The following is a 21,668-nucleotide window of genomic DNA, read 5'->3' on the forward strand; positions in this document are numbered from 1 at the left end:
GGTTAAAATGACTATTCCCACTCCCGTGAGTGCAACAGTAGGGAAAGTGTTGGATAGTGTAGGAGTTCAAAATAATGTTCCCATTCCAGTGAGTGCAACAGTCGGGGAAGTGTTGAAAAGCGTTGGGGTAAAAGTTACTACTCCCACTCCAGTCAGTGCAACAGTGGGGAAAATGTTGGATAGCGTACAAGTTAAAATTACCATTCCCACTTCAGTGAGTAAAACAGTAGGGAAAGTGTTGGATAGCATTATGGTTCACATTACTATTCCAACTCCAGTGAGTGTAACAGTGTGGACAATGTAGGATAGCGTAGGGGTTAAATTAACATACTTATTAATGAAATATCTTTTTACAAATAAATAACATAATAATAAGTGATAACCAAAAATATTTACAATAAATATCAATAAAATTAAATAAATATTTACTTAAATAATATGAAATTACTTCCCACTTTATTCCCCTATACACGCACAACCCACTACACATACAAAATAACACATTTAATGTAATTATCAATTAATCAATGAATGAAAAATAATTACCAATTAATTAATTAACTGTAAATTAATTAACAATAACAATAAATAAAAAATAATTAAGAGTAAATAATATAATCATAACGTAATCAATTAATAAAAAGTACTTACAATTGATAATTATTTAATAATAAATTAATCATCAATAAAAATAAGTTACAAATATTAATTAATTATAACTAAATTACTTCCCACCCTAGTCCCCTAGAAACCCACAACTTGCTCTGAGACTAAAACGCAAAATTTACTTTAAAAAAAAATGACTAATTTCTAAACATTTAACATATATTTCAAAATAATTAAAAAACATTACAGAAAGGGGTCGATCCCGATTCCGGAAAAAAAACGTCCGTTACGATTTGTGTCCGGAGCCCTCTCCGTACGAATCGTACCCATCCCTCCGAGTCGCGTAGTACGATCCATATTCCGTGAATCCGTCCGAATCGTAGCAATCCGTCCGTATTGCAAGGCTGAAACCTTGATCCGTACGACTCGTACACATGCCGTACGACTCGTACACATGCCGTACGACCCGACAAGTACGATCCGGACTGGGGTATGGGGACGCGATTCGTATGGTCCACGTCAGGTAAGGGCGAGTCGTACGGAAAAGCACACAAACACATACACACGGTACGGTCCGTACACCCCATGGTCGCAGGGGTACGCACCGTACCCCTGTGATCATGGGGTGTACGCACCGTACCCCATGTACGATGGGTACACCCATCGTACATGGGGTATGGTGCGTACACCCATCGTACATGGGGTACGGTGCGTACACCCCATGATCGCAGGGGTACGCACCGTACCCCTGCGATCATGGGGGGGTACGCACCGTACCCGGGGGTTCCCGTTCCATACCTGTTTCGGCACGAACTCTGCTTTTACGGCTGTTTTTAGCTCCCGTAGAAAAGGGGTCGTACGGTGCGTACCCGACACGTATCGTACTTGCTGGGTCGTAAAAACCAGCCGCAAACCGTACAGATGTCGCGTATAGCGGGTTCCGAGGGAGAATCGTACGGAGATTAGAGTCGTACGGTCTCTGTACGACTCGTACGGAGTACGGCTCCTGGTACAAATCGTACTTCGTCGTACGTACGGGGGACGTTGCAGGGTACAATTCGTATGGGAAAAACGCTCCGAACGGCTATTGGGAGCATTTTTTCCCAAATCGGAATCAGCCCCAAAATGTTAAACACATATATATAAAATACATACTAAAATGCATAACACTAATATAAATATCAATATTATTAACAACAATATTTTTGCTAACGTTATCACTTCCTTCAATATAAAAAGAACAACATTACTTACCTTAAAGTCGATATTCTGGTCACCATTATTCTTTACTTCGATATTCTATCCCTACGATATTTAAAACTCGATATTATTGTAGGTCAATAATAAAACTTCAATATTATGTCTGCATACCACATGGGACCAATGTCCCGCTTATCTCAAGGAAAGGATGCCTTTTATGGACCCAAATCTACCCACCAGTCATGACCTCACCCGCAAAGACCATTGAAGACAATAAATATGAGGTTGTACCGCAGCTGCAAGTGAAAGTTACCAGCCCAAGCAGGAGGTGACCATCGCAAAGAATTGTATTCCAAGGGGATGGTGGGCGGGAAAACAAAATCCGGATCCCCTAACAGGCTAATGTCAACGGCGTTCTTCTGTGGATGTTGGAGTGGCAAGCAGGAAAGAGAGACACGCTTGCTGCTTTGCGACCCCTTTTATGGATTGGGTTAGGCACGAATTCTCAGTTGCGACCCTAGTAGTGTAATGACTGCCTCCTGATCAAGCCCCTGACATGCCAATCAACGCACTCCATATTGTGAGGTGGTGGCGTCAATGTTACACCCCTCTGCCTCCTGCTAACACCCATGCTGCCCCTGGCAAGACCACCATACATGCTACTTCCCCCAGTTGGAAAAGCCTTTGGACTATGGCCAGGTATTGCCGAGGGCCAGCCCCAGTAATGCCAAATCTCCCCCTAACATCATACCCTTATTAAAGCATGAACTAACACTTCTATATATTTTTGGATTAGGGGTCTTAAATACATGGCCGTATTTATTATGAAAAGACAGACAGCACTTGTAAGTAAAATTACACAACTACATATCAAAAAGTTATTTGCAGAAACCCATATACAATTTTTACATCATTATTTATATATTGTTTGATGATTGACCTTAACATAGACTCTAATACATTGAAATTCCTAACCAATATATAGTTTTTGTTCCTGCGTATCCAACATTGGGCTTTCGCGTGAGATCATGACTGGTCCTGGCAGCATCCCCCTCCACTAACAGTTTCTTTTACTGCCAATGGAACCTGAGTGGGTCCCTCTTATATGGGAGGAGCCCACCAGTCTCCAACCCCCCTCACCCTCGGGGTAAGCTTAGCTTGTTCAGGGTGCTCTTTTGCTCGCTAAGATATCTACCTCCGGCACATCAGTGCGTTTGTGGGCAAGGCGAGGGAAGCGTGTAGTATCCTGGTTATGTATTTACCTTGGTACTTTATTCCAAGCTGCTCAGCTAGTGTAAATGTTGGTGTAATTACATGAATGGAATGTTTGGATGCCTGTGGGGTGAGAGGTGACATTTGGAGTGTGGGCTGAGCAGCAGGCAGGCTGCTCCTGGTGAGGCTGCTTCACATGAACATAACATTTGTAACTAAGACTTAATAAATCAACTGGGACTACATCTCCGCTACTGGACCTCATTACTACAAAGTGTTAGTTGCACTTTCATTCCTGCCTAATCTCCATCTTGACATGTTAAGTAACACATGTTGCTGATAGTCCTTTTGTAAGTGGAGCAATTGGGCAGGGAGAGCCAGGTTTGCAGGCTAAGAGAAGAAAGACGTGTTGCAGACATTCAGGCCAGCAGTCCCAGCCCAGTCAGCTTGGCCCAGAGCAGCTGACGGGGGAGTTAAAGCCCTCTTAGCCCATTGGTTGTTGCGCGCCTGATATGGGGGCAAGATGACTGAATTGCCCATTGGCCATGGACTGTTTATAGATATTTTCACCACCAAGGTGGCAATGAAACTCACTCTGGATATGAAAATGAGGTTATACAGATTGTAAAAGTAATTATTCAAGATGAAATATGCACCCGGTGTATGAAATGTCAATACTGGCTTTTTATCCAAATTGTCATTATCAGAGGAAACTGACCAAATGACTTTTGGGGGTTTGCCAGCAAAGAAATACAATCTAGAGGACTGAGTAAAAGTATTACCCCTTCCACGCAGAGCTAATTTCCCTGCGGTGCGGGGCGGGGCGCGCAGCACCACGGTACTCATGACGAGTCCAGCTCACTATGCTGCACAGTGGAGCTGTGCTCATGACAAGCTGGACTCGTCATGACTCGGCCCATTCCTTTAGAACGCCCGCAAAGACGGGGAATTCGCTGCGCGTGGGAGGGCTGCAGCAGTTATGACTAGCTCAGCTCATCATGAGCACAGCTCCACTGTGCCTCATGATGAGCGGAATTGAAATAGATACACAATAATATTTTTCAAGGATGGAAAAGAATGCAGGAGAATAATGCCTAGTTATGTAAGTTGAAGATAATTTGGTTGAAGTTGCCAACAGTTAATGGAGTGGTGCTCAGAGAGGAAACGTTAGTGCGACCAGTATCTCTTCGGCAAATAATAACATATTTACCCACAAAGATCGCAGTGGAATATTTGAGTCTATGGCAGAGACTATATTTGGGTATCTTTGGACCATTCAGCTTTGGAGGTATGGAATGCAAGTGGCCTGAAGTGAAAATGGTGAGTGATGTGCAGCCGGAGATTATCATTGTTTTTTTAAGGAAGTTGTCATGGGGAAAGAATTTGAGGAAATGTGGTTACTGAATTTGTCCCTCAGTTCTAATTAGAGGGGGTGCTGGATTTTTCAAGTTCCGTCGTATAACTCATCATAAGGCCACTTTGTATCAACGAAGAGAGAATGGTCTTCTAGAAAGTTGTATTTGTGTTCTGAGCAATTAGATGCAGTTGAATGGAGTGGGTTAGCCTGGATGGTGAAGCTAAGTAGGATGGTATGTACTTATAGGACCGCCCTATATTCTATCGCAGGAGAATCATCACCATTTGCTTTGTTGCATGGAGGAAACCCTGCCACCCTTCTGTGCCTTCATAGATGTATAAGTGTGAAAGGAGAAGGTATTACTGCAAGTTATTGGTGGAGAGAGTGGAAGCTATGCAGGAAGCGTACAGCGCAGGCACAATGACAATTTATGTGGTGCAAATGGTGTATATGGCGGCCCAATATTCCTCTGCCCCATCATAAACGTTGAGAGCTGGGACAGATTTGTGAAATCAATGCAACAAAAAATGAAAGCTTGGTAAAATGTGAATAACTGGGGTATTATTCACCTCGGAGCAACATTGTCCTCGTGTGCCCGCCCCGCCTCCCAGCTGAGACGCCCTCCCACTGTCCTGAATAGCGCTCTCCTCCCTTCAGGCGCCGTGACTCACTCCTCTTCCACGAGCCGAGTGGTCGCTCCCAGGGTCCCTGCTGACTGCTGGTATCGTAGCGCTAATTGCTGTTCTCATTGCCTGGTATTTTTCACGTGTTGCTTGCAGGCTTAGCGCTTTGCTGTAGTAGTGCTTGGTGCATTTCTGTGCTGTGTGCTGTTTAGATTGTTTAAACGCGCTTTGCCGCTAGCGCTCCGCTGTGCCCCCCCCTCCGCCTCCATTTTGTTTGTTGTGCTTGTCCTCGTGTGCCCGCCCCGCCTCCCAGCTGAGACGCCCTCGCCCCTCCCCCTCCACCATCCATATATGACAGGAGTTCCCGCGCGCAGCGTCCACGCGCAGCGTCCGCGCCCAACCCGCGCCGAAGGTGCGCCAAAGGTAAGCCCGTCTTCGCCCGTCCGCGCCTGGACCGCGCCCAGCGCCATTCCCCCTGCCCCTCGCGCTGCCCAGCCCCCCCGCATTACCTACGATGCCGCCGCCCCCCTTGCCCTTAACCCCGGTCGCGCCCCCAACTGCGTTCAAGCCGCTCCTGGACGCACCCATGGACCTTTCTCATGCTACTCCTGCAAATTCAGCGGCACCGACAACATCTCCGCTACAACCACACATCAGACTCCCGACCCCAACCACTTACAATGCATCCTTCTCAACACCCGATCGGTCCACAGGCACGCCATTGACCTATGGAATCTACTAGACACCATTTCTCCGGACATCGCCTTCCTTACGGAAACATGGATGAACGCTTCCTCCGCACCAGACATCACCATTGCCATCCCTGAAGACTATAAGATCACTCGCAAAGACCGCACCAGCCACACAGGAGGAGGAATCGCTATCGTCCATAAGAAATCCATCCGCATCTCAACCAGCTCTGACGCCAACCTCGCCAACTCCGAACACCTTCACTTCCAGATCCACATCGACCCCAAAACCACACTCCAAGGCACTCTCCTCTACAGACCACCAGGACCCCGCGCAAAATTCAGTGAAGACATCACGGACTTCATCACTCCACACGCGCTCCCCTCCAAAGAATACATCCTTCTGGGAGACCTCAACTTTTACCTTGAAAATATCAACGACCGCAACACCGCCACCCTCGTGGACAACCTCGCCAACCTCGGACTTAAACAACTGGTCACTTCCCCCACCCACATCGCAGGTCACACACTCGACCCCATCTTCACATCCAGCGATCATATCTCCTTCGGCCACACCACGGACCTCCTCTGGACTGACCACAGCTGCGTTCACTTCACCTACAACAAGCCAAAACCCATCAACCACCTCCAACCTACCCTGCAAAGAAACTGGAACACAATCACCACGGACCAATTCTCCGCATCGCTCCTTCAAAACCCCCCAGCCCCCTCCTCTGACGCCAACGAAGCCGCCGCTAACCTCACCCTATGGTTATCCAACACCGCCGACACCTTAGCACCACTGAAAAAACAGCAAAGCAAACCTGGCAGCAAGAAGGCCTCATGGTTCAACGATGATCTCAAGAAGTCCAAGAAACTCTGCCGCTCCCTTGAAAAGGCCTGGAAAAAAGACCCAACCACCAGCACCAAGGTCGCCTTCAAAAACGCCACCCGCACTCACCACCAACTGATCCGAAAAGCCAAGAAAACAGCATTCAAGGATCGACTTGACAACAACGCCCACAACAGCAAGGAACTTTTCAACATCGTCAAGGAATTTTCCAATCCCTCGGCCAACTCCAACGACACCACCCCCTCTCAAACCCTCTGCGACTCCCTAGCATCATTTTTCCACAACAAGATTGCAGACATCCACAACAGCTTTGACAACCAACCCGGAAATCAACCCACCCTACCATTTGCTGATCATCTTCCCCCCGTGAACATTCTCAACGACTGGAACCCAATCTCCACTGAGGACACCATCCGCCTGATGAATTCAATCCACTCAGGATCCCCCACAGACCCATGCCCTCACCACATCTTCAACAAAGCAGACTCTGTCATAGCTCCGCACCTCAGAGACGTCATCAACTGCTCCTTCAACTCCGCCACCTTCCCGGAAGACTGGAAACACGCTGAACTCACCGCCCTTCTGAAAAAACCAACAGCGGACCCCACCGAACTCAAAAATTACCGCCCCATCTCGCTTCTCCCATTCCCGGCCAAAGTCATCGAGAAAGCTGTCAACAACCAGCTCGCCACCTTCCTCGAAGCCAACAAATCCCTCGACCCCTCACAATCTGGCTTCCGAGCAAAACACAGCACTGAGACCGCCCTCATCGCAGCAACAGACGACATTCGAACGCTACTAGACAAAGGAGACACAGTCGCCCTCATCCTCCTCGACCTCTCCGCAGCCTTTGACACAGTCTGCCACAGCACCCTCCTACAACGCCTCTATAACATCGGAATCCAAGGAAAAGCACTTGAATGGATCACCTCGTTCCTCACCGGAAGAACCCAGAGAGTCCGCCTTCCTCCATTCAAGTCCGAGGCCTCTGAAGTCATCTGCGGCGTACCACAAGGATCCTCACTCAGTCCCACCCTCTTCAACGTATACATGAGCCCCCTCGCGGCCATCGCACGCCAACACAACCTCAACATCATCTCTTACGCGGACGACACGCAACTGATCCTCTCTCTCACCAATGACCCCAGCACCGCCAAAACTAACCTACACGAAGGAATGAAAGAAGTTGCCGAATGGATGAAACAAAGCCGTCTGAAACTGAACTCAGACAAAACAGAAGTCCTCATCTTAGGTACATCCCCCTCTGCATGGGACGACTCCTGGTGGCCGGAAGCCCTCGGAAAAGCACCCATCCCGACAGACCACGCACGGAACCTAGGTGTCATCCTGGATTCTTCACTCTCAATGAACAGACAAGTCAACGCCGTATCCTCTTCCTGCTTCAACATCCTTCGCATGCTCAGAAAAACATTTCGCTGGATCCCCTCCGATACAAGGAAAACAGTCACCCACGCTCTGGTCACGAGCCGACTGGACTACGGAAACACCCCCTACGCGGGTACCACCGCAAAACTCCAGAAGAAACTCCAACGAATCCAAAACGCCTCAGCCAGGCTCATACTAGACCTCCCACGCAACGAACACATCTCTGGTCACCTTAAAGACCTCCACTGGCTACCCGTCAATAAGAGGATCACTTTCCGACTGCTTACCCACGCACACAAATCACTCTACGACATCGGACCAGACTGCCTCAACTCACGACTGTCCTTCTACACCCCCTCCCGCCAACTACGTTCTTCCAACCAAGCCCTCGCCATTGTACCTCGCATCAACAAGACCGCCATGGGAGGCAGATCCTTTTCATACCTGGCTGCTAAAACATGGAACTCACTCCCCGCTTACCTTCGCCTTACCCAGAACCACCTAGCGTTCAGAAAGCAACTTAAAACGTGGATATTTGACAAGTAATCATCCTCCCCTTCCTAAGCGCCTTGAAACCCTCTGGGTATGTAGTGCGCTATACAAATCCTATGACTTGACTTGACTTGACATTGTAGACAGCTTGATCCTTCTTGTTGTCTATTGATGTTACTCAGAACCCCTACTGAATAACAGCCCCATCAATCACTGCCCCCATTTATAATTCTATATGATGTAATACATAGGAGAAGGCTATTCCATTATAAGAACCTGTTTCTAAATTCTTTATTACAGTTGAGTTGTGATGTCATAATAGGTGCTCCCAGAGCCAGCTGCTAAGGTGATAAGTATGTCACAGAGCATTAGACCTGTTTTTTTTAAGTTTGATTCACTCCTATGATCAATTTTTCTAAAATGAACAGTGTTCAGCACAAAGGAGAGTTTTATGCCCAGCATGTTTATTTTTTGCAGCCTACAGTACATTACAAGAAAACATCTCTTTGCAGGTTATTACTCCTTCTGAGCTATAGCCTTTTGTAATGTGATCTACATTAAACTGATTCAAATATGTTTTTGCAACAGACTACTAATTTTATTTTCACACTGCAAGATTGTTTTAGTCTTCATCTGAAACTATACTATCTCATTAATTTGAGAGATCAAGGCTCAGCATAGTCAAGCTGTTAGTGAGATGAGTGATGTTGCTATCATATATCAGAAGTAATAAAACACTCTCAGCTATACGCCTAAAGGATATTGGAAGTCACCTCGAGTTCCATGACTTTAAAAAGGAATTCAGTTTGTGGTACTCCTCAGTGACTTACAATATTCTTATAGTGTGTTGCAGGGGGTATTTTATCCCTCGTATCATGTGTAATTTAGTTGTAATGCATCCTTCCCTTAGTGGAAGCAGTATAGTAATTTAATATAATTCATGAGGTCGTGCTGTTGCCCAAAGTGTCTCAGAATTCTTAGCGGTTTGAAAAAGCCCAAATTAGAGATACAGATTGGTCTATTGCTAGGCTTCTTACTTGGATGAGAGCAAACATGAACTTACTTTATAATTTTTACATTATTTGCTGGACTATTTCCTGTTTAATTTAAATCATGGGTAGATGTATGCATTTGTACTTGACTGAGTCATATTCCATTGTTACACTTAACTATGTTCTTGTCTACTTTTAATACCTTTTTCCTTGTCTATAGATTGGTTCACTAAAGATTCTGAAGGAAATCAGTCGGAATCCCCAAATTAGGCGTTCCATTGCTGACTTTGGTGGCTTACAAACAATGGTAACAATATTAGATTCAGCAGATAAGGATTTGAAATGCTTGGCAGCAGAAACAATTGCAAATATTGCTAAATTCCGAAGAGCCAGACGAACAGTTAGACAGCATGGCGGCATTAAAAGACTGGTTAGTTAATATTTTTTTATGCATTCATTTTCTATTTACAGTTTATGTTCAATGTGTATATTGTTTTTTTTATTTTAAAATGTTTGATTTTCTGATGGTAGGGAGAGGGCGGTTGCCATTATAAAGTGATGCATGGAGTTAACAACACCCTCTCTAGTATGTCAAGTGTTTGGGTGTTTATCTCCAAATAGTTTGGAAGTCTACGTGTGTCATATTTAGAATCTTTCTCCAGGATTATCTGTGCTATCAGAACAGTAGAACCAGAAGTATACTGTTTAGTTTTTAAGATTCTTCCAAATCTTAAAAGTATTTGAATTCTTGGGATCAAAATTACAGCTAAGCAAGCACACCTTTTCTGGGAACATAGAGCTTCTTCATCATCCTCAAAGATCACTGATAGTTACCTATATTTACATTTGATCATATGCTCAAAAATATGTAATATTTAATAGTTTTGTGGTTATATATGTACTAGTGGTTTGCAATGTTTCTTGTTTTCTGTTTTCAGTGCTTGTCATTTCAGATGCCAACTTTAAATTTTATTTTTTTTAACTGAACTATAAACCCAGGATTATCCAGTTTTCTTCTTGTGCATTATTTGTTACAATGAGATTGTTATAAATAGTCACTACGCTGATTGTATTCTAAAAATGTAGTTATCATTTTAGAATATACTTGAAAAAATTCTTCACAAACCTTTCTAAAAGAAAAAGTTACCATCATAGACTATGTGGCAAGATAGGCTGAAGGAATAATCTGCTGTAGAAATGGCAGTGCTCCTTTAAGAAATAGCACTCATCCAGTCAGGACACTTTTTATGGGATCAAGGAACCACAGGAGAATAGTTCTTAATGTCACTGTCTGGAGCACATTTAGGTTATGGCTTTATTGAAGGTTCCTCTGGACGGGAATTAGGTTTTCAGCAAAGTAACTTTTCCTTCTCGTCCAGGAGATATTCATCCCTTACAAATGGGTAGAAAGAAACTGGTGAAAGAAAAACACTCCAACCAAATACAGTCATCAAGAAAGTTTGGCCCAAGTGGGAATCAGCTCTGGAATCTAGATCAAGACAATAAATTCTTCAGGATACTTCTAACTGCAGATTTCTCGGGTGTCTGGCTGGATCCAGATATGTCAGGCAAAAACAGACTGGGATGTTCCTATAGACTAGAGAGTAGGAGAAGGTAAAGATACGGTCACAAGAAGGGAAAAGGTAGTGCTCAGTGGAGGGCTACCCTGGGTATCCAATATGTTGGTATTAATGGCCTCACACACCCTTGCGAGTGTCATGCTTCATCATTGGCGGTTGCTCCTCGTGGGGCAGGCGGTGCAATGCCCCATGGGCTCACCTCAAAGAGGGGCTCTTTGGCGGAGATCTTTTTACCAACTGCCTAGGGTGAAGTGCGGGTGAGGGGCCAGAAAGGAACAGATAGTGTAAATACGTGAGTTAAAATATGACACAAGGTACCGGAGATCAATTTATTCTGGTGGTCCCCTGTCACAAGTAAAAGCAGTGGGTAGCCTATGATCGCTGGAAATTAGGGTTCCATAGAGCGATCCAGGACTACAATACATATCGTGAGGTCAACATGTTTCTCGCCTTAGCCCTCTGGCCGCGATTCTTCGGGACCTAGTGGTTTACATCTATCCTCAATCAAACATGACCTAGTTAAGTGTCAGTTTAAATAGTTGTACTACCTGTATGGGACAGCTCTTGCCTATGGAGACAAAAAAGATCATTACCATGGTTTCGTTACAACAATCGCCTGATAGTGACCGTGAATACGTAGTGCAGTGCTGGGTGCAGTGACATGAAGATAGTGACATACCAGTGAAAGATTGGTGACCAGTATGCATTGACTATATATCACATGGCTGCATCACACTGCACTACTAATTTAAAACCAAAGATAAAGTTTAAAAACAGCAGCAATTAGTGAAGGACTTCCGTCTAAAACCTGTAATTAAGGTAACATGTTTACTCACCTAAAAGTCAAAGTGTCTAGGTGTCAACAGTACCCGGTAGGTTTTACTTCAAGGGAAAAGAACCATAGGGGTTTAAGGCTAACAGGGGGGGGCAAGCACAACAGTCAACTGTATGAATCACTTACATTGGTTATATTATCACACAGTCGCCTGAAATACGTTGGTCGGTTTTGACCGAGTAGCGTTGTCTTATCGCTGTAGGTGGCTTAATACCGAGGCTATATCATGGTGGTATTTACAGTATTAGATCTTAAACATATATAAGATAGCGCTTAGCACTTCAACTGTAATACCATGGTAGGTTACAATAGGCATCCCCTTGTTTTGCCCATGTTAAGAGCGATATGAGCTCCAGTTAATCATTAAGATGTTATAGTTCAGTCTCGACATCGCCTGATAAAGAGGGTACAATTATATGGCTCCCTCTCTCCACCCACCGTGTGTGGCCGTCTCTGTGTCTCATCGATTTCTAGGCAGTGATAACAATGACAACATTAGGAGCAGACGTGGGCCGATTTAGCCTACTTATCATTTTGCCCGTCTTACAGTGTTTATTGGTTCCACTCAACTGTGTCAGCATTCGGCAAACAACAATTAATTGTATCCATTACGATGCACAAAGGGCTCGAGGGATGCCCTCGTTAGTCGGCAGCGCGTTACGGGGTCAGACGCATTGCCATACTGTTGTCAGGCGAGTTTAGCGGTCGCGTACTCACACGCCGGTCTTTTGCTTTTAAAAGTGCTCACCCGATGCCTTCACAATTTTGCAGATGGTTGGGGGTACAGACGCGTTGCCATATTAATGTTCACAACAAGGGGTGGTGTGGGACAGAGTCTCTGAATTAAGCAGAAAGCTCTCACCCAGTCAAGAGATCAGGGCTAGATCCAACACCGTTTTTTAGCTCACTGCACCATCCCAGTTTCAGAACCTGGCTGTATGCAAATTAGTCTGTTCCTGTCCCAGTGCATGATGGGAACAGGGCAAACCAAACTACAAAAGCCAATTCTTACAATGGGAAGGAAACAAGCTCCCGGGGACCGGTTTCTGGCATTACAGCCGTCTTCGGCCCGGTTTGCTTGAATCCTGATGGTGCAATGAGCAAGGGTCTCACATCTGAGAATACCCTTCCACGCTTAGGGTGGACAAAAATATTTACAACAAGGGGTGGTGAGGGACAGAGTCTCTGAATTAAGCAGAAAGCTCTCACCCAGTCAAGAGATCAGGGCTAGATCCAACACCGTTTTTTAGCTCACTGCACCATCCCAGTTTCAGAACCTGGCTGTATGCAAATTAGTCTGTTCCTGTCCCAGTGCATGATGGGAACAGGGCAAACCAAACTACAAAAGCCAATTCTTACAATGGGAAGGAAACAAGCTCCCGGGGACCGGTTTCTGGCATTACAGCCGTCTTCGGCCCGGTTTGCTTGAATCCTGATGGTGCAATGAGCAAGGGTCTCACATCTGAGAATACCCTTCCACGCTTAGGGTGGACAAAAATATTTACAACAAGGGGTGGTGAGGGACAGAGTCTCTGAATTAAGCAGAAAGCTCTCACCCAGTCAAGAGATCAGGGCTAGATCCAACACCGTTTTTTAGCTCACTGCACCATCCCAGTTTCAGAACCTGGCTGTATGCAAATTAGTCTGTTCCTGTCCCAGTGCATGATGGGAACAGGGCAAACCAAACTACAAAAGCCAATTCTTACACTGGGAAGGAAACAAGCTCCCGGGGACCGGTTTCTGGCATTACAGCCGTCTTCGGCCCGGTTTGCTTGAATCCTGATGGTGCAATGAGCAAGGGTCTCACATCTGAGAATACCCTTCCACGCTTAGGGTGGACAAAAATATTTACAACAAGGGGTGGTGAGGGACAGAGTCTCTGAATTAAGCAGAAAGCTCTCACCCAGTCAAGAGATCAGGGCTAGATCCAACACCGTTTTTTAGCTCACTGCACCATCCCAGTTTCAGAACCTGGCTGTATGCAAATTAGTCTGTTCCTGTCCCAGTGCATGATGGGAACAGGGCAAACCAAACTACAGAAGCCAATTCTTACACTGGGAAGGAAACAAGCTCCCCGCTGAAATGCCAGAAACCGGTCCCCGGTAGCTTGTCTCCTTTCTGGTGAAGAATTGGCTTGGTAGTTTAGTCTGCCCTGTTCCCATGATGCACTGGGCCAGGGACAGACTGATTTGCATATAGCCAGGTTCTGAGCTGGGATGGGGCAGTGAGATAAATAACGGTGATGGATCAAGCCCTGATCTTTGGACTGGGTAAGAGTGGTCTGTTTAACTCAGACACTCTGTTCATCACCACCCCCTTTTTGTAAATCGTTTTTGGCCACTATAGGTGTGGCAGGGTATACTCAGACATGAGTCCCTTTCTCACTGCTCCATCAGGATTCAAGCAAGCCGGGCCGAAGAAGGCTGAAATGCCAGAAACCGGTCCCCGGTAGCTTGTCTCCTTTCTGGTGAAGAATTGGCTTGGTAGTTTAGTCTGCCCTGTTCCCATGATGCACTGGGCCAGGGACAGACTGATTTGCATATAGCCAGGTTCTGAGCTGGGATGGGGCAGTGAGATAAATAACGGTGATGGATCAAGCCCTGATCTTTGGACTGGGTAAGAGTGGTCTGTTTAACTCAGACACTCTGTTCATCACCACCCCCTTTTTGTAAATCGTTTTTGGCCACTATAGGTGTGGCAGGGTATACTCAGACATGAGTCCCTTTCTCACTGCTCCATCAGGATTCAAGCAAGCCGGGCCGAAGAAGGCTGAAATGCCAGAAACCGGTCCCCGGTAGCTTGTCTCCTTTCTGGTGAAGAATTGGCTTGGTAGTTTAGTCTGCCCTGTTCCCATGATGCACTGGGCCAGGGACAGACTGATTTGCATATAGCCAGGTTCTGAGCTGGGATGGGGCAGTGAGATAAATAACGGTGATGGATCAAGCCCTGATCTTTGGACTGGGTAAGAGTGGTCTGTTTAACTCAGACACTCTGTTCATCACCACCCCCTTTTTGTAAATCGTTTTTGGCCACTATAGGTGTGGCAGGGTATACTCAGACATGAGTCCCTTTCTCACTGCTCCATCAGGATTCAAGCAAGCCGGGCCGAAGAAGGCTGAAATGCCAGAAACCGGTATCCGGTAGCTTGTCTCCTTTCTGGTGAAGAATTGGCTTGGTAGTTTAGTCTGCCCTGTTCCCATGATGCACTGGGCCAGGGACAGACTGATTTGCATATAGCCAGGTTCTGAGCTGGGATGGGGCAGTGAGATAAATAACGGTGATGGATCAAGCCCTGATCTTTGGACTGGGTAAGAGTGGTCTGTTTAACTCAGACACTCTGTTCATCACCATCCCCTTTTTGTAAATCGTTTTTGGCCACTATAGGTGTGGCAGGGTATACTCAGACATGAGTCCCTTTCTCACTGCTCCATCAGGATTCAAGCAAGCCGGGCCGAAGAAGGCTGAAATGCCAGAAACCGGTCCCCGGTAGCTTGTCTCCTTTCTGGTGAAGAATTGGCTTGGTAGTTTAGTCTGCCCTGTTCCCATGATGCACTGGGCCAGGGACAGACTGATTTGCATATAGCCAGGTTCTGAGCTGGGATGGGGCAGTGAGATAAATAACGGTGATGGATCAAGCCCTGATCTTTGGACTGGGTAAGAGTGGTCTGTTTAACTCAGACACTCTGTTCATCACCACCCCCTTTTTGTAAATCGTTTTTGGCCACTATAGGTGTGGCAGGGTATACTCAGACATGAGTCCCTTTCTCACTGCTCCATCAGGATTCAAGCAAGCCGGGCCGAAGAAGGCTGAAATGCCAGAAACCGGTCCCCGGTAGCTTGTCTCCTTTCTGGTGAAGAATTGGCTTGGTAGTTTAGTCTGCCCTGTTCCCATGATGCACTGGGCCAGGGACAGACTGATTTGCATATAGCCAGGTTCTGAGCTGGGATGGGGCAGTGAGATAAATAACGGTGATGGATCAAGCCCTGATCTTTGGACTGGGTAAGAGTGGTCTGTTTAACTCAGACACTCTGTTCATCACCACCCCCTTTTTGTAAATCGTTTTTGGCCACTATAGGTGTGGCAGGGTATACTCAGACATGAGTCCCTTTCTCACTGCTCCATCAGGATTCAAGCAAGCCGGGCCGAAGAAGGCTGAAATGCCAGAAACCGGTCCCCGGTAGCTTGTCTCCTTTCTGGTGAAGAATTGGCTTGGTAGTTTAGTCTGCCCTGTTCCCATGATGCACTGGGCCAGGGACAGACGGATTTGCATATAGCCAGGTTCTGAGCTGGGATGGGGCAGTGAGATAAATAACGGTGATGGATCAAGCCCTGATCTTTGGACTGGGTAAGAGTGGTCTGTTTAACTCAGACACTCTGTTCATCACCACCCCCTTTTTGTAAATCGTTTTTGGCCACTATAGGTGTGGCAGGGTATACTCAGACATGAGTCCCTTTCTCACTGCTCCATCAGGATTCAAGCAAGCCGGGCCGAAGAAGGCTGAAATGCCAGAAACCGGTCCCCGGTAGCTTGTCTCCTTTCTGGTGAAGAATTGGCTTGGTAGTTTAGTCTGCCCTGTTCCCATGATGCACTGGGCCAGGGACAGACTGATTTGCATATAGCCAGGTTCTGAGCTGGGATGGGGCAGTGAGATAAATAACGGTGATGGATCAAGCCCTGATCTTTGGACTGGGTAAGAGTGGTCTGTTTAACTCAGACACTCTGTTCATCACCACCCCCTTTTTGTAAATCGTTTTTGGCCACTATAGGTGTGGCAGGGTATACTCAGACATGAGTCCCTTTCTCACTGCTCCATCAGGATTCAAGCAAGCCGGGCCGAAGAAGGCTGAAATGCCAGAAACCGGTCCCCGGTAGCTTGTCTCCTTTCTGGTGAAGAATTGGCTTGGTAGTTTAGTCTGCCCTGTTCCCATGATGCACTGGGCCAGGGACAGACTGATTTGCATATAGCCAGGTTCTGAGCTGGGATGGGGCAGTGAGATAAATAACGGTGATGGATCAAGCCCTGATCTTTGGACTGGGTAAGAGTGGTCTGTTTAACTCAGACACTCTGTTCATCACCACCCCCTTTTTGTAAATCGTTTTTGGCCACTATAGGTGTGGCAGGGTATACTCAGACATGAGTCCCTTTCTCACTGCTCCATCAGGATTCAAGCAAGCCGGGCCGAAGAAGGCTGAAATGCCAGAAACCGGTCCCCGGTAGCTTGTCTCCTTTCTGGTGAAGAATTGGCTTGGTAGTTTAGTCTGCCCTGTTCCCATGATGCACTGGGCCAGGGACAGACTGATTTGCATATAGCCAGGTTCTGAGCTGGGATGGGGCAGTGAGATAAATAACGGTGATGGATCAAGCCCTGATCTTTGGACTGGGTAAGAGTGGTCTGTTTAACTCAGACACTCTGTTCATCACCACCCCCTTTTTGTAAATCGCCATATTAATGTTCGGCGGATGGCCGAACGATATGGACATATCGCCGTCTAACGAGGCATAATGTTAATGTTAACGCGCTTGACAGAAAAGCGCGAGGCTGAAAATTGCATACGCGCGGGAGTTTTACTTGGGCTACAAACGATCTTGACATATCGCTGTCTACTGAGGCAAAGTGTTAACGCGCTTGGCAGGAAAGCGAAGGGCTGACAATTACATAAGCTCTGGGGTATTCTAGGATACAAGGGGGGGTTTCACTTACTTGTTTTAGCCTTGGTCAGTGCAGTATGCCTACCCTCCTACCGGGATCCGGATAGTACTGAGTCCTCAAGCAGGAACCTTGTTAAGTGGTTTGTTGGGGGCGTGGTCGGGTTAGGATCTCCCTACAGGTCATGGGGGAACCGAAGTAACCCGGGGGGCCATGTTGGAAGGGACCCATCCTCAATAAAACCAATGTAGTCACATGGCTGGTGGAGTTTATAGAGAGGCAAATCATGTATAAATCCTTTTAGATGTTATTTATGTATTAAGCCATGCACGGTCAAGAGGGCAATTCACTAAAGTTATTGTTCACTAATATAGTAATGATTATTACAATGCACTCCACAGGATGTCCTGGTTGAGACCCCGCTTGTCAGAGAATAGCCTGTGTATCCACCTCTGTTCCTTATGGAACAGGTTCTGTCTGGATTTGTTACTTAGTGTCTCTAAGATGAGCCATCTCAGTGAGTCAGCAGTGTGGTTTAGGTCTACAAAGTGCCTACACATCTTTGTTTTGGTTTTTTTGCAACGCAAGTTGCTTCTGTGTTCCGAGATGCGGATCTTGATGGGGCGAGTGGTCATGCCCACGTATTGAAGATCACAAGGGCATCGGAGTAGATAGATGCAATTGGGGGTATTGCAATTAGTGTGGCCTCAGAGTTCCCACAGAAATGTCTCTGTTAGTTTAATAGACTTAGTGATGCTGGTAAAGGGGCATGCACTACAAGAACCGCAGGGGTAGTGACCTTTCACTGGTGGAAGTTGCCAGAGTGTGTTCTGTCTGTGGGTGTCTACTTGTTTAGGCCTGGTGTGAACCAAGATGTCTTTGACATTTTTGGACCTCTTAAAGGCAAAACTAGGGGTCGCAAGGTTGAGATCTCCTGTGTTGAGAATCTGCCAGTGTCTCTTTATTATTTTATTGATTTCTGTAGAGGCTGTGGAGAAAGTTGTTACACAGGTCAACAGATCCTTGTCTTGTGGAGTTGGAGTATTAATCTCCAAGAGAGCCCCTCTGTGGTTGTTCTGTGCTCGTGTTTGTGCTTTATAGGCCTCTCTAGCTGGGTAACCTCTCTCTCTCAGATTGCGAGATAGGATTTTAGACTTATTTTTGTAGTCTCTGAGATGGGTACAATTGCGCCTAACCCGCAGGAATTGGCCAAAGGGGAGGTTCAGCCTCAGGCCTCTAGGGTGATGGCTCGTGAACAGGAGTAGACTGTTCCGGTCCGTAGGTTTCCGATGCATAGTAGTGTCAATCCTACCCCCCTCTAGTCTGATAGTTAAGTCCAGGAAAGCTATCTTCAAATTAGAGGCAGTGATGGTAAAGGTGAGGTAGTTGTTCAAGGTATTCAACCAGTTGAAGAATTCTAAATAGAGGTCCTCGGTCCCTTTCCAGAGTATGAGGATGTCATCAATGAACCGCCTCCAAAGTTGGATGTTTGAATGGTAGGGGTTCGTTGGACAATTGATGTGTTTCTCCTCGAAGTCAGCCATGTAGAGGCAGGCCACCGAGGGGGCAAAAGTACTACCCATAGACGTTCCCTGGGTTTGGTGGTAATGTTGCCCTTTGAATTCGAAGAAATTTTCTGTCAGGGCAAGGTTTGCACACTCCATAATGAAGGAGGGCGGTGTGGGCGAGGTCCATTCCTCATTGTTGAGTATTCCCTCAATCACCCCGAGTGTAGCCCTCTGTGGGATGTTTGTGTAGAGGGCCTCCACATCAAGGGTGATCAAGAAGTCAATTTGGACATTTTCTTGCAGATTGTCAAGGAGGCAGAAAACATCCTTAGTGTCCTGGACATAGGACGGGATTCTCTTCACTAGAGGTTGTAGGAAGTGATCGCAGAATTGCGAAAGAGGCTCTAGCACAGAGCCTATACCTGTTACAATAGGCCGTCCAGGTACTGGGGTCCCCTTGTGAATTTGGGCAGAGTGTAGAAGTAGAGCACTTTCGTGTCTTTTTTCACAAGGAACTCAGCCTCTTTCTTCGAGATCCATTCCTGACATTCTGCGGACTCAACAATCCCTGTGATTGTGGTTTTGAGTCGTTCGGTTGGGTTGGATGGAATTGGGGTGTAGTACCGCCTGTCCCCTAGTTGCCTTAGACACCCTGTATCATAATCTGTAGTGTCCATTATCACTGTGGCTCCGCCCTTGTCTGCCTGTTTAATAGTGATGGTTCCATCATTAGCCAGGGAGTTTAGCAGCTGCATTTCTGATTTGGACAGATTCTGATGCCTCTGGACAGGTCTTAGTGTTCCAATGTCCTTCAGTACGGCCTGCTCAAACGTCAGGATTTCATTTGGGACCATCCCGCTGTGTGGCGTGAAGGTAGAGGGGTTGTGGAGACCTGAGTCAGTTGGGGTCTCAAGTGGTCTTCCGTCAAAGAACGATCTCAATCTGATCTTCCTGAAAAATTTCTGAATTTCACAATTTAGTTCAAAATTGTCTATTTTGGGAGTAGGGACAAAGCCCAGTCCTTTCTGGAGGACTTTTTCCTCAGGTGCCGTAAGTTGGCGTGATGAAAGGTTCACTACCAAGCTTACTTTCGTCCTGTCTTGCTCCTGGTTTCCATCCCTTGGGCCTGTGCATCCTCCCACTGTACCCTCTTTTCTGGAGCGTTTCCTAGCCTGCGCCCGCGCCCTCTGCCCCAGCCTCTGTCTAAAAAAGGTTGCTGGTTAATGCCATGGGGAGCAAAATGAGGGGGGTATTGGGTTACAAAAGATGTCATAGGATGTTGAAAATGTGGAAATTGCCACATTGGTGGCCCCTGATATGGGGGATGTGGATAGAAGGGTTGGCCCCGTCTGGACCCTCTGTTCCCCTTGCGGGGTCCTGGTTGCCACTCATCACCACTCGGATCCAGAAATGTTCAAGCAGTATCCTTGCACGCCGATGGGTGTCATTGTGCACCTCAGCATCAACAGCGTTACACTTCCGAAATGACATACGGAACCACATAAATGCACCTCTCCTGCATGTTGATATCGGTTCCTTTCTTTCTGTCCCACCTGACCCAGATCTGGAGCTAACCCTTGTCTCTTCACAATACGGATCTCTTCTAATTAACATAAAATACTGGTGTGCAAGGGAAATGTCACTATCTAAATGTATCAGGTTCAAACCTTGTAGGGATTGTTGCAAGCAATTGTCTGTGATCTATCACCATCAGGTATGCCTTTGATGCTTGGGTTTCCAGAACGACTCCAAGGCCTGTTGTGAATGCACCCAAAAGAGTCTGAAGGCCATCTGGGACTGCAATGTGAAGCTATAGGTTTTCAAGCAGCAAAAGAGCACACAGGCATGGGCGTCCGCGGGGGGGGGGGGCAAGGAGGGGCGCTTGCCCCCCCCCCTGGAGCTCCCCTCCTTGCCCCCCTGCCAGGGCCTGCTCTGACCGGTGCCATCCCACCGCTGCCTTTCTGGGGGCGCCGTGTTTACAACTGAATTATGATTTTAAAAGCACCTGCTGCTGCACGTTCTTTTCCTCCTGCAATTACGGGGCCTCACAAACATGTTAGATAACTCCTGTGATTAATGTTCTTCCTGGCCAGAGATCAGAGTTTTGTGTAGTTGAGGTTTTTGAATTATGTGAAGGTAGTACAGAGGGTTAATATGCCTACTGCAAAGAACGTGTACTAAGTAGATCACAAAGTGCATTTAAAGTAAATAGATCAGCAGGTTACTGCTTTTAAAAGAGCCATCCTTTTGTTACTTGCAATTTATAACTTAAAATCCTAGGGCCTTATTTATGAAGGTCTTGCGCTGCTGGTGCGTCACTTTTAAAATGGGGAAAAGTGTACCAGTGGCGCAAGGCCTTCATAAATGAGGCCCCTAATATAGAATAGTGAGGGATTAACTTTCATCATAGAAGTGTATACACTCTGCTAAGTATAGAATATAGATTAATGTTGCAACAAGGGTTAATTTGGGTAGAAATGGATTCTTATTATTAAAGAGAACTCCCAACTATGCTGTTTCTTTTTCAACTCTGAGTTTGTGCTTCTCCACACCAAGCACTCCTAAACTATACTGCCTACCACTATGGATGACATGTGACTCCTACACTTTTAGGGGCACATGCATCAAGTGATTTTGGGATCGCAAACGGTGCGATTCGCAAAAATCGGCCTTTTGCGATTCCAA

At 46.4% G+C, this 21,668-nt stretch overlaps 1 protein-coding gene across 2 annotated transcripts in view; it reads left to right on the top strand.

Moving 5' to 3' along the window:
* The window catches only part of ODAD2 (outer dynein arm docking complex subunit 2), a 1,227,385-nt gene that overhangs the window by 915,586 nt on the left and 290,131 nt on the right, over positions 1–21,668 (top strand). For both annotated transcript variants that reach the window (XM_086941603.1, XM_086941602.1), the window contains exon 12: positions 9,631–9,840. In XM_086941603.1, coding sequence (XP_086797729.1) covers positions 9,631–9,840 — 210 coding nt within the window. The remainder of the gene's footprint in view (positions 1–9,630; positions 9,841–21,668) is intronic.

The sequence above is a fragment of the Lissotriton vulgaris genome, chromosome 10 (genome assembly GCF_964263255.1).
Source record: "Lissotriton vulgaris chromosome 10, aLisVul1.2, whole genome shotgun sequence".
Lineage (NCBI taxonomy): Eukaryota > Metazoa > Chordata > Amphibia > Caudata > Salamandridae > Lissotriton > Lissotriton vulgaris.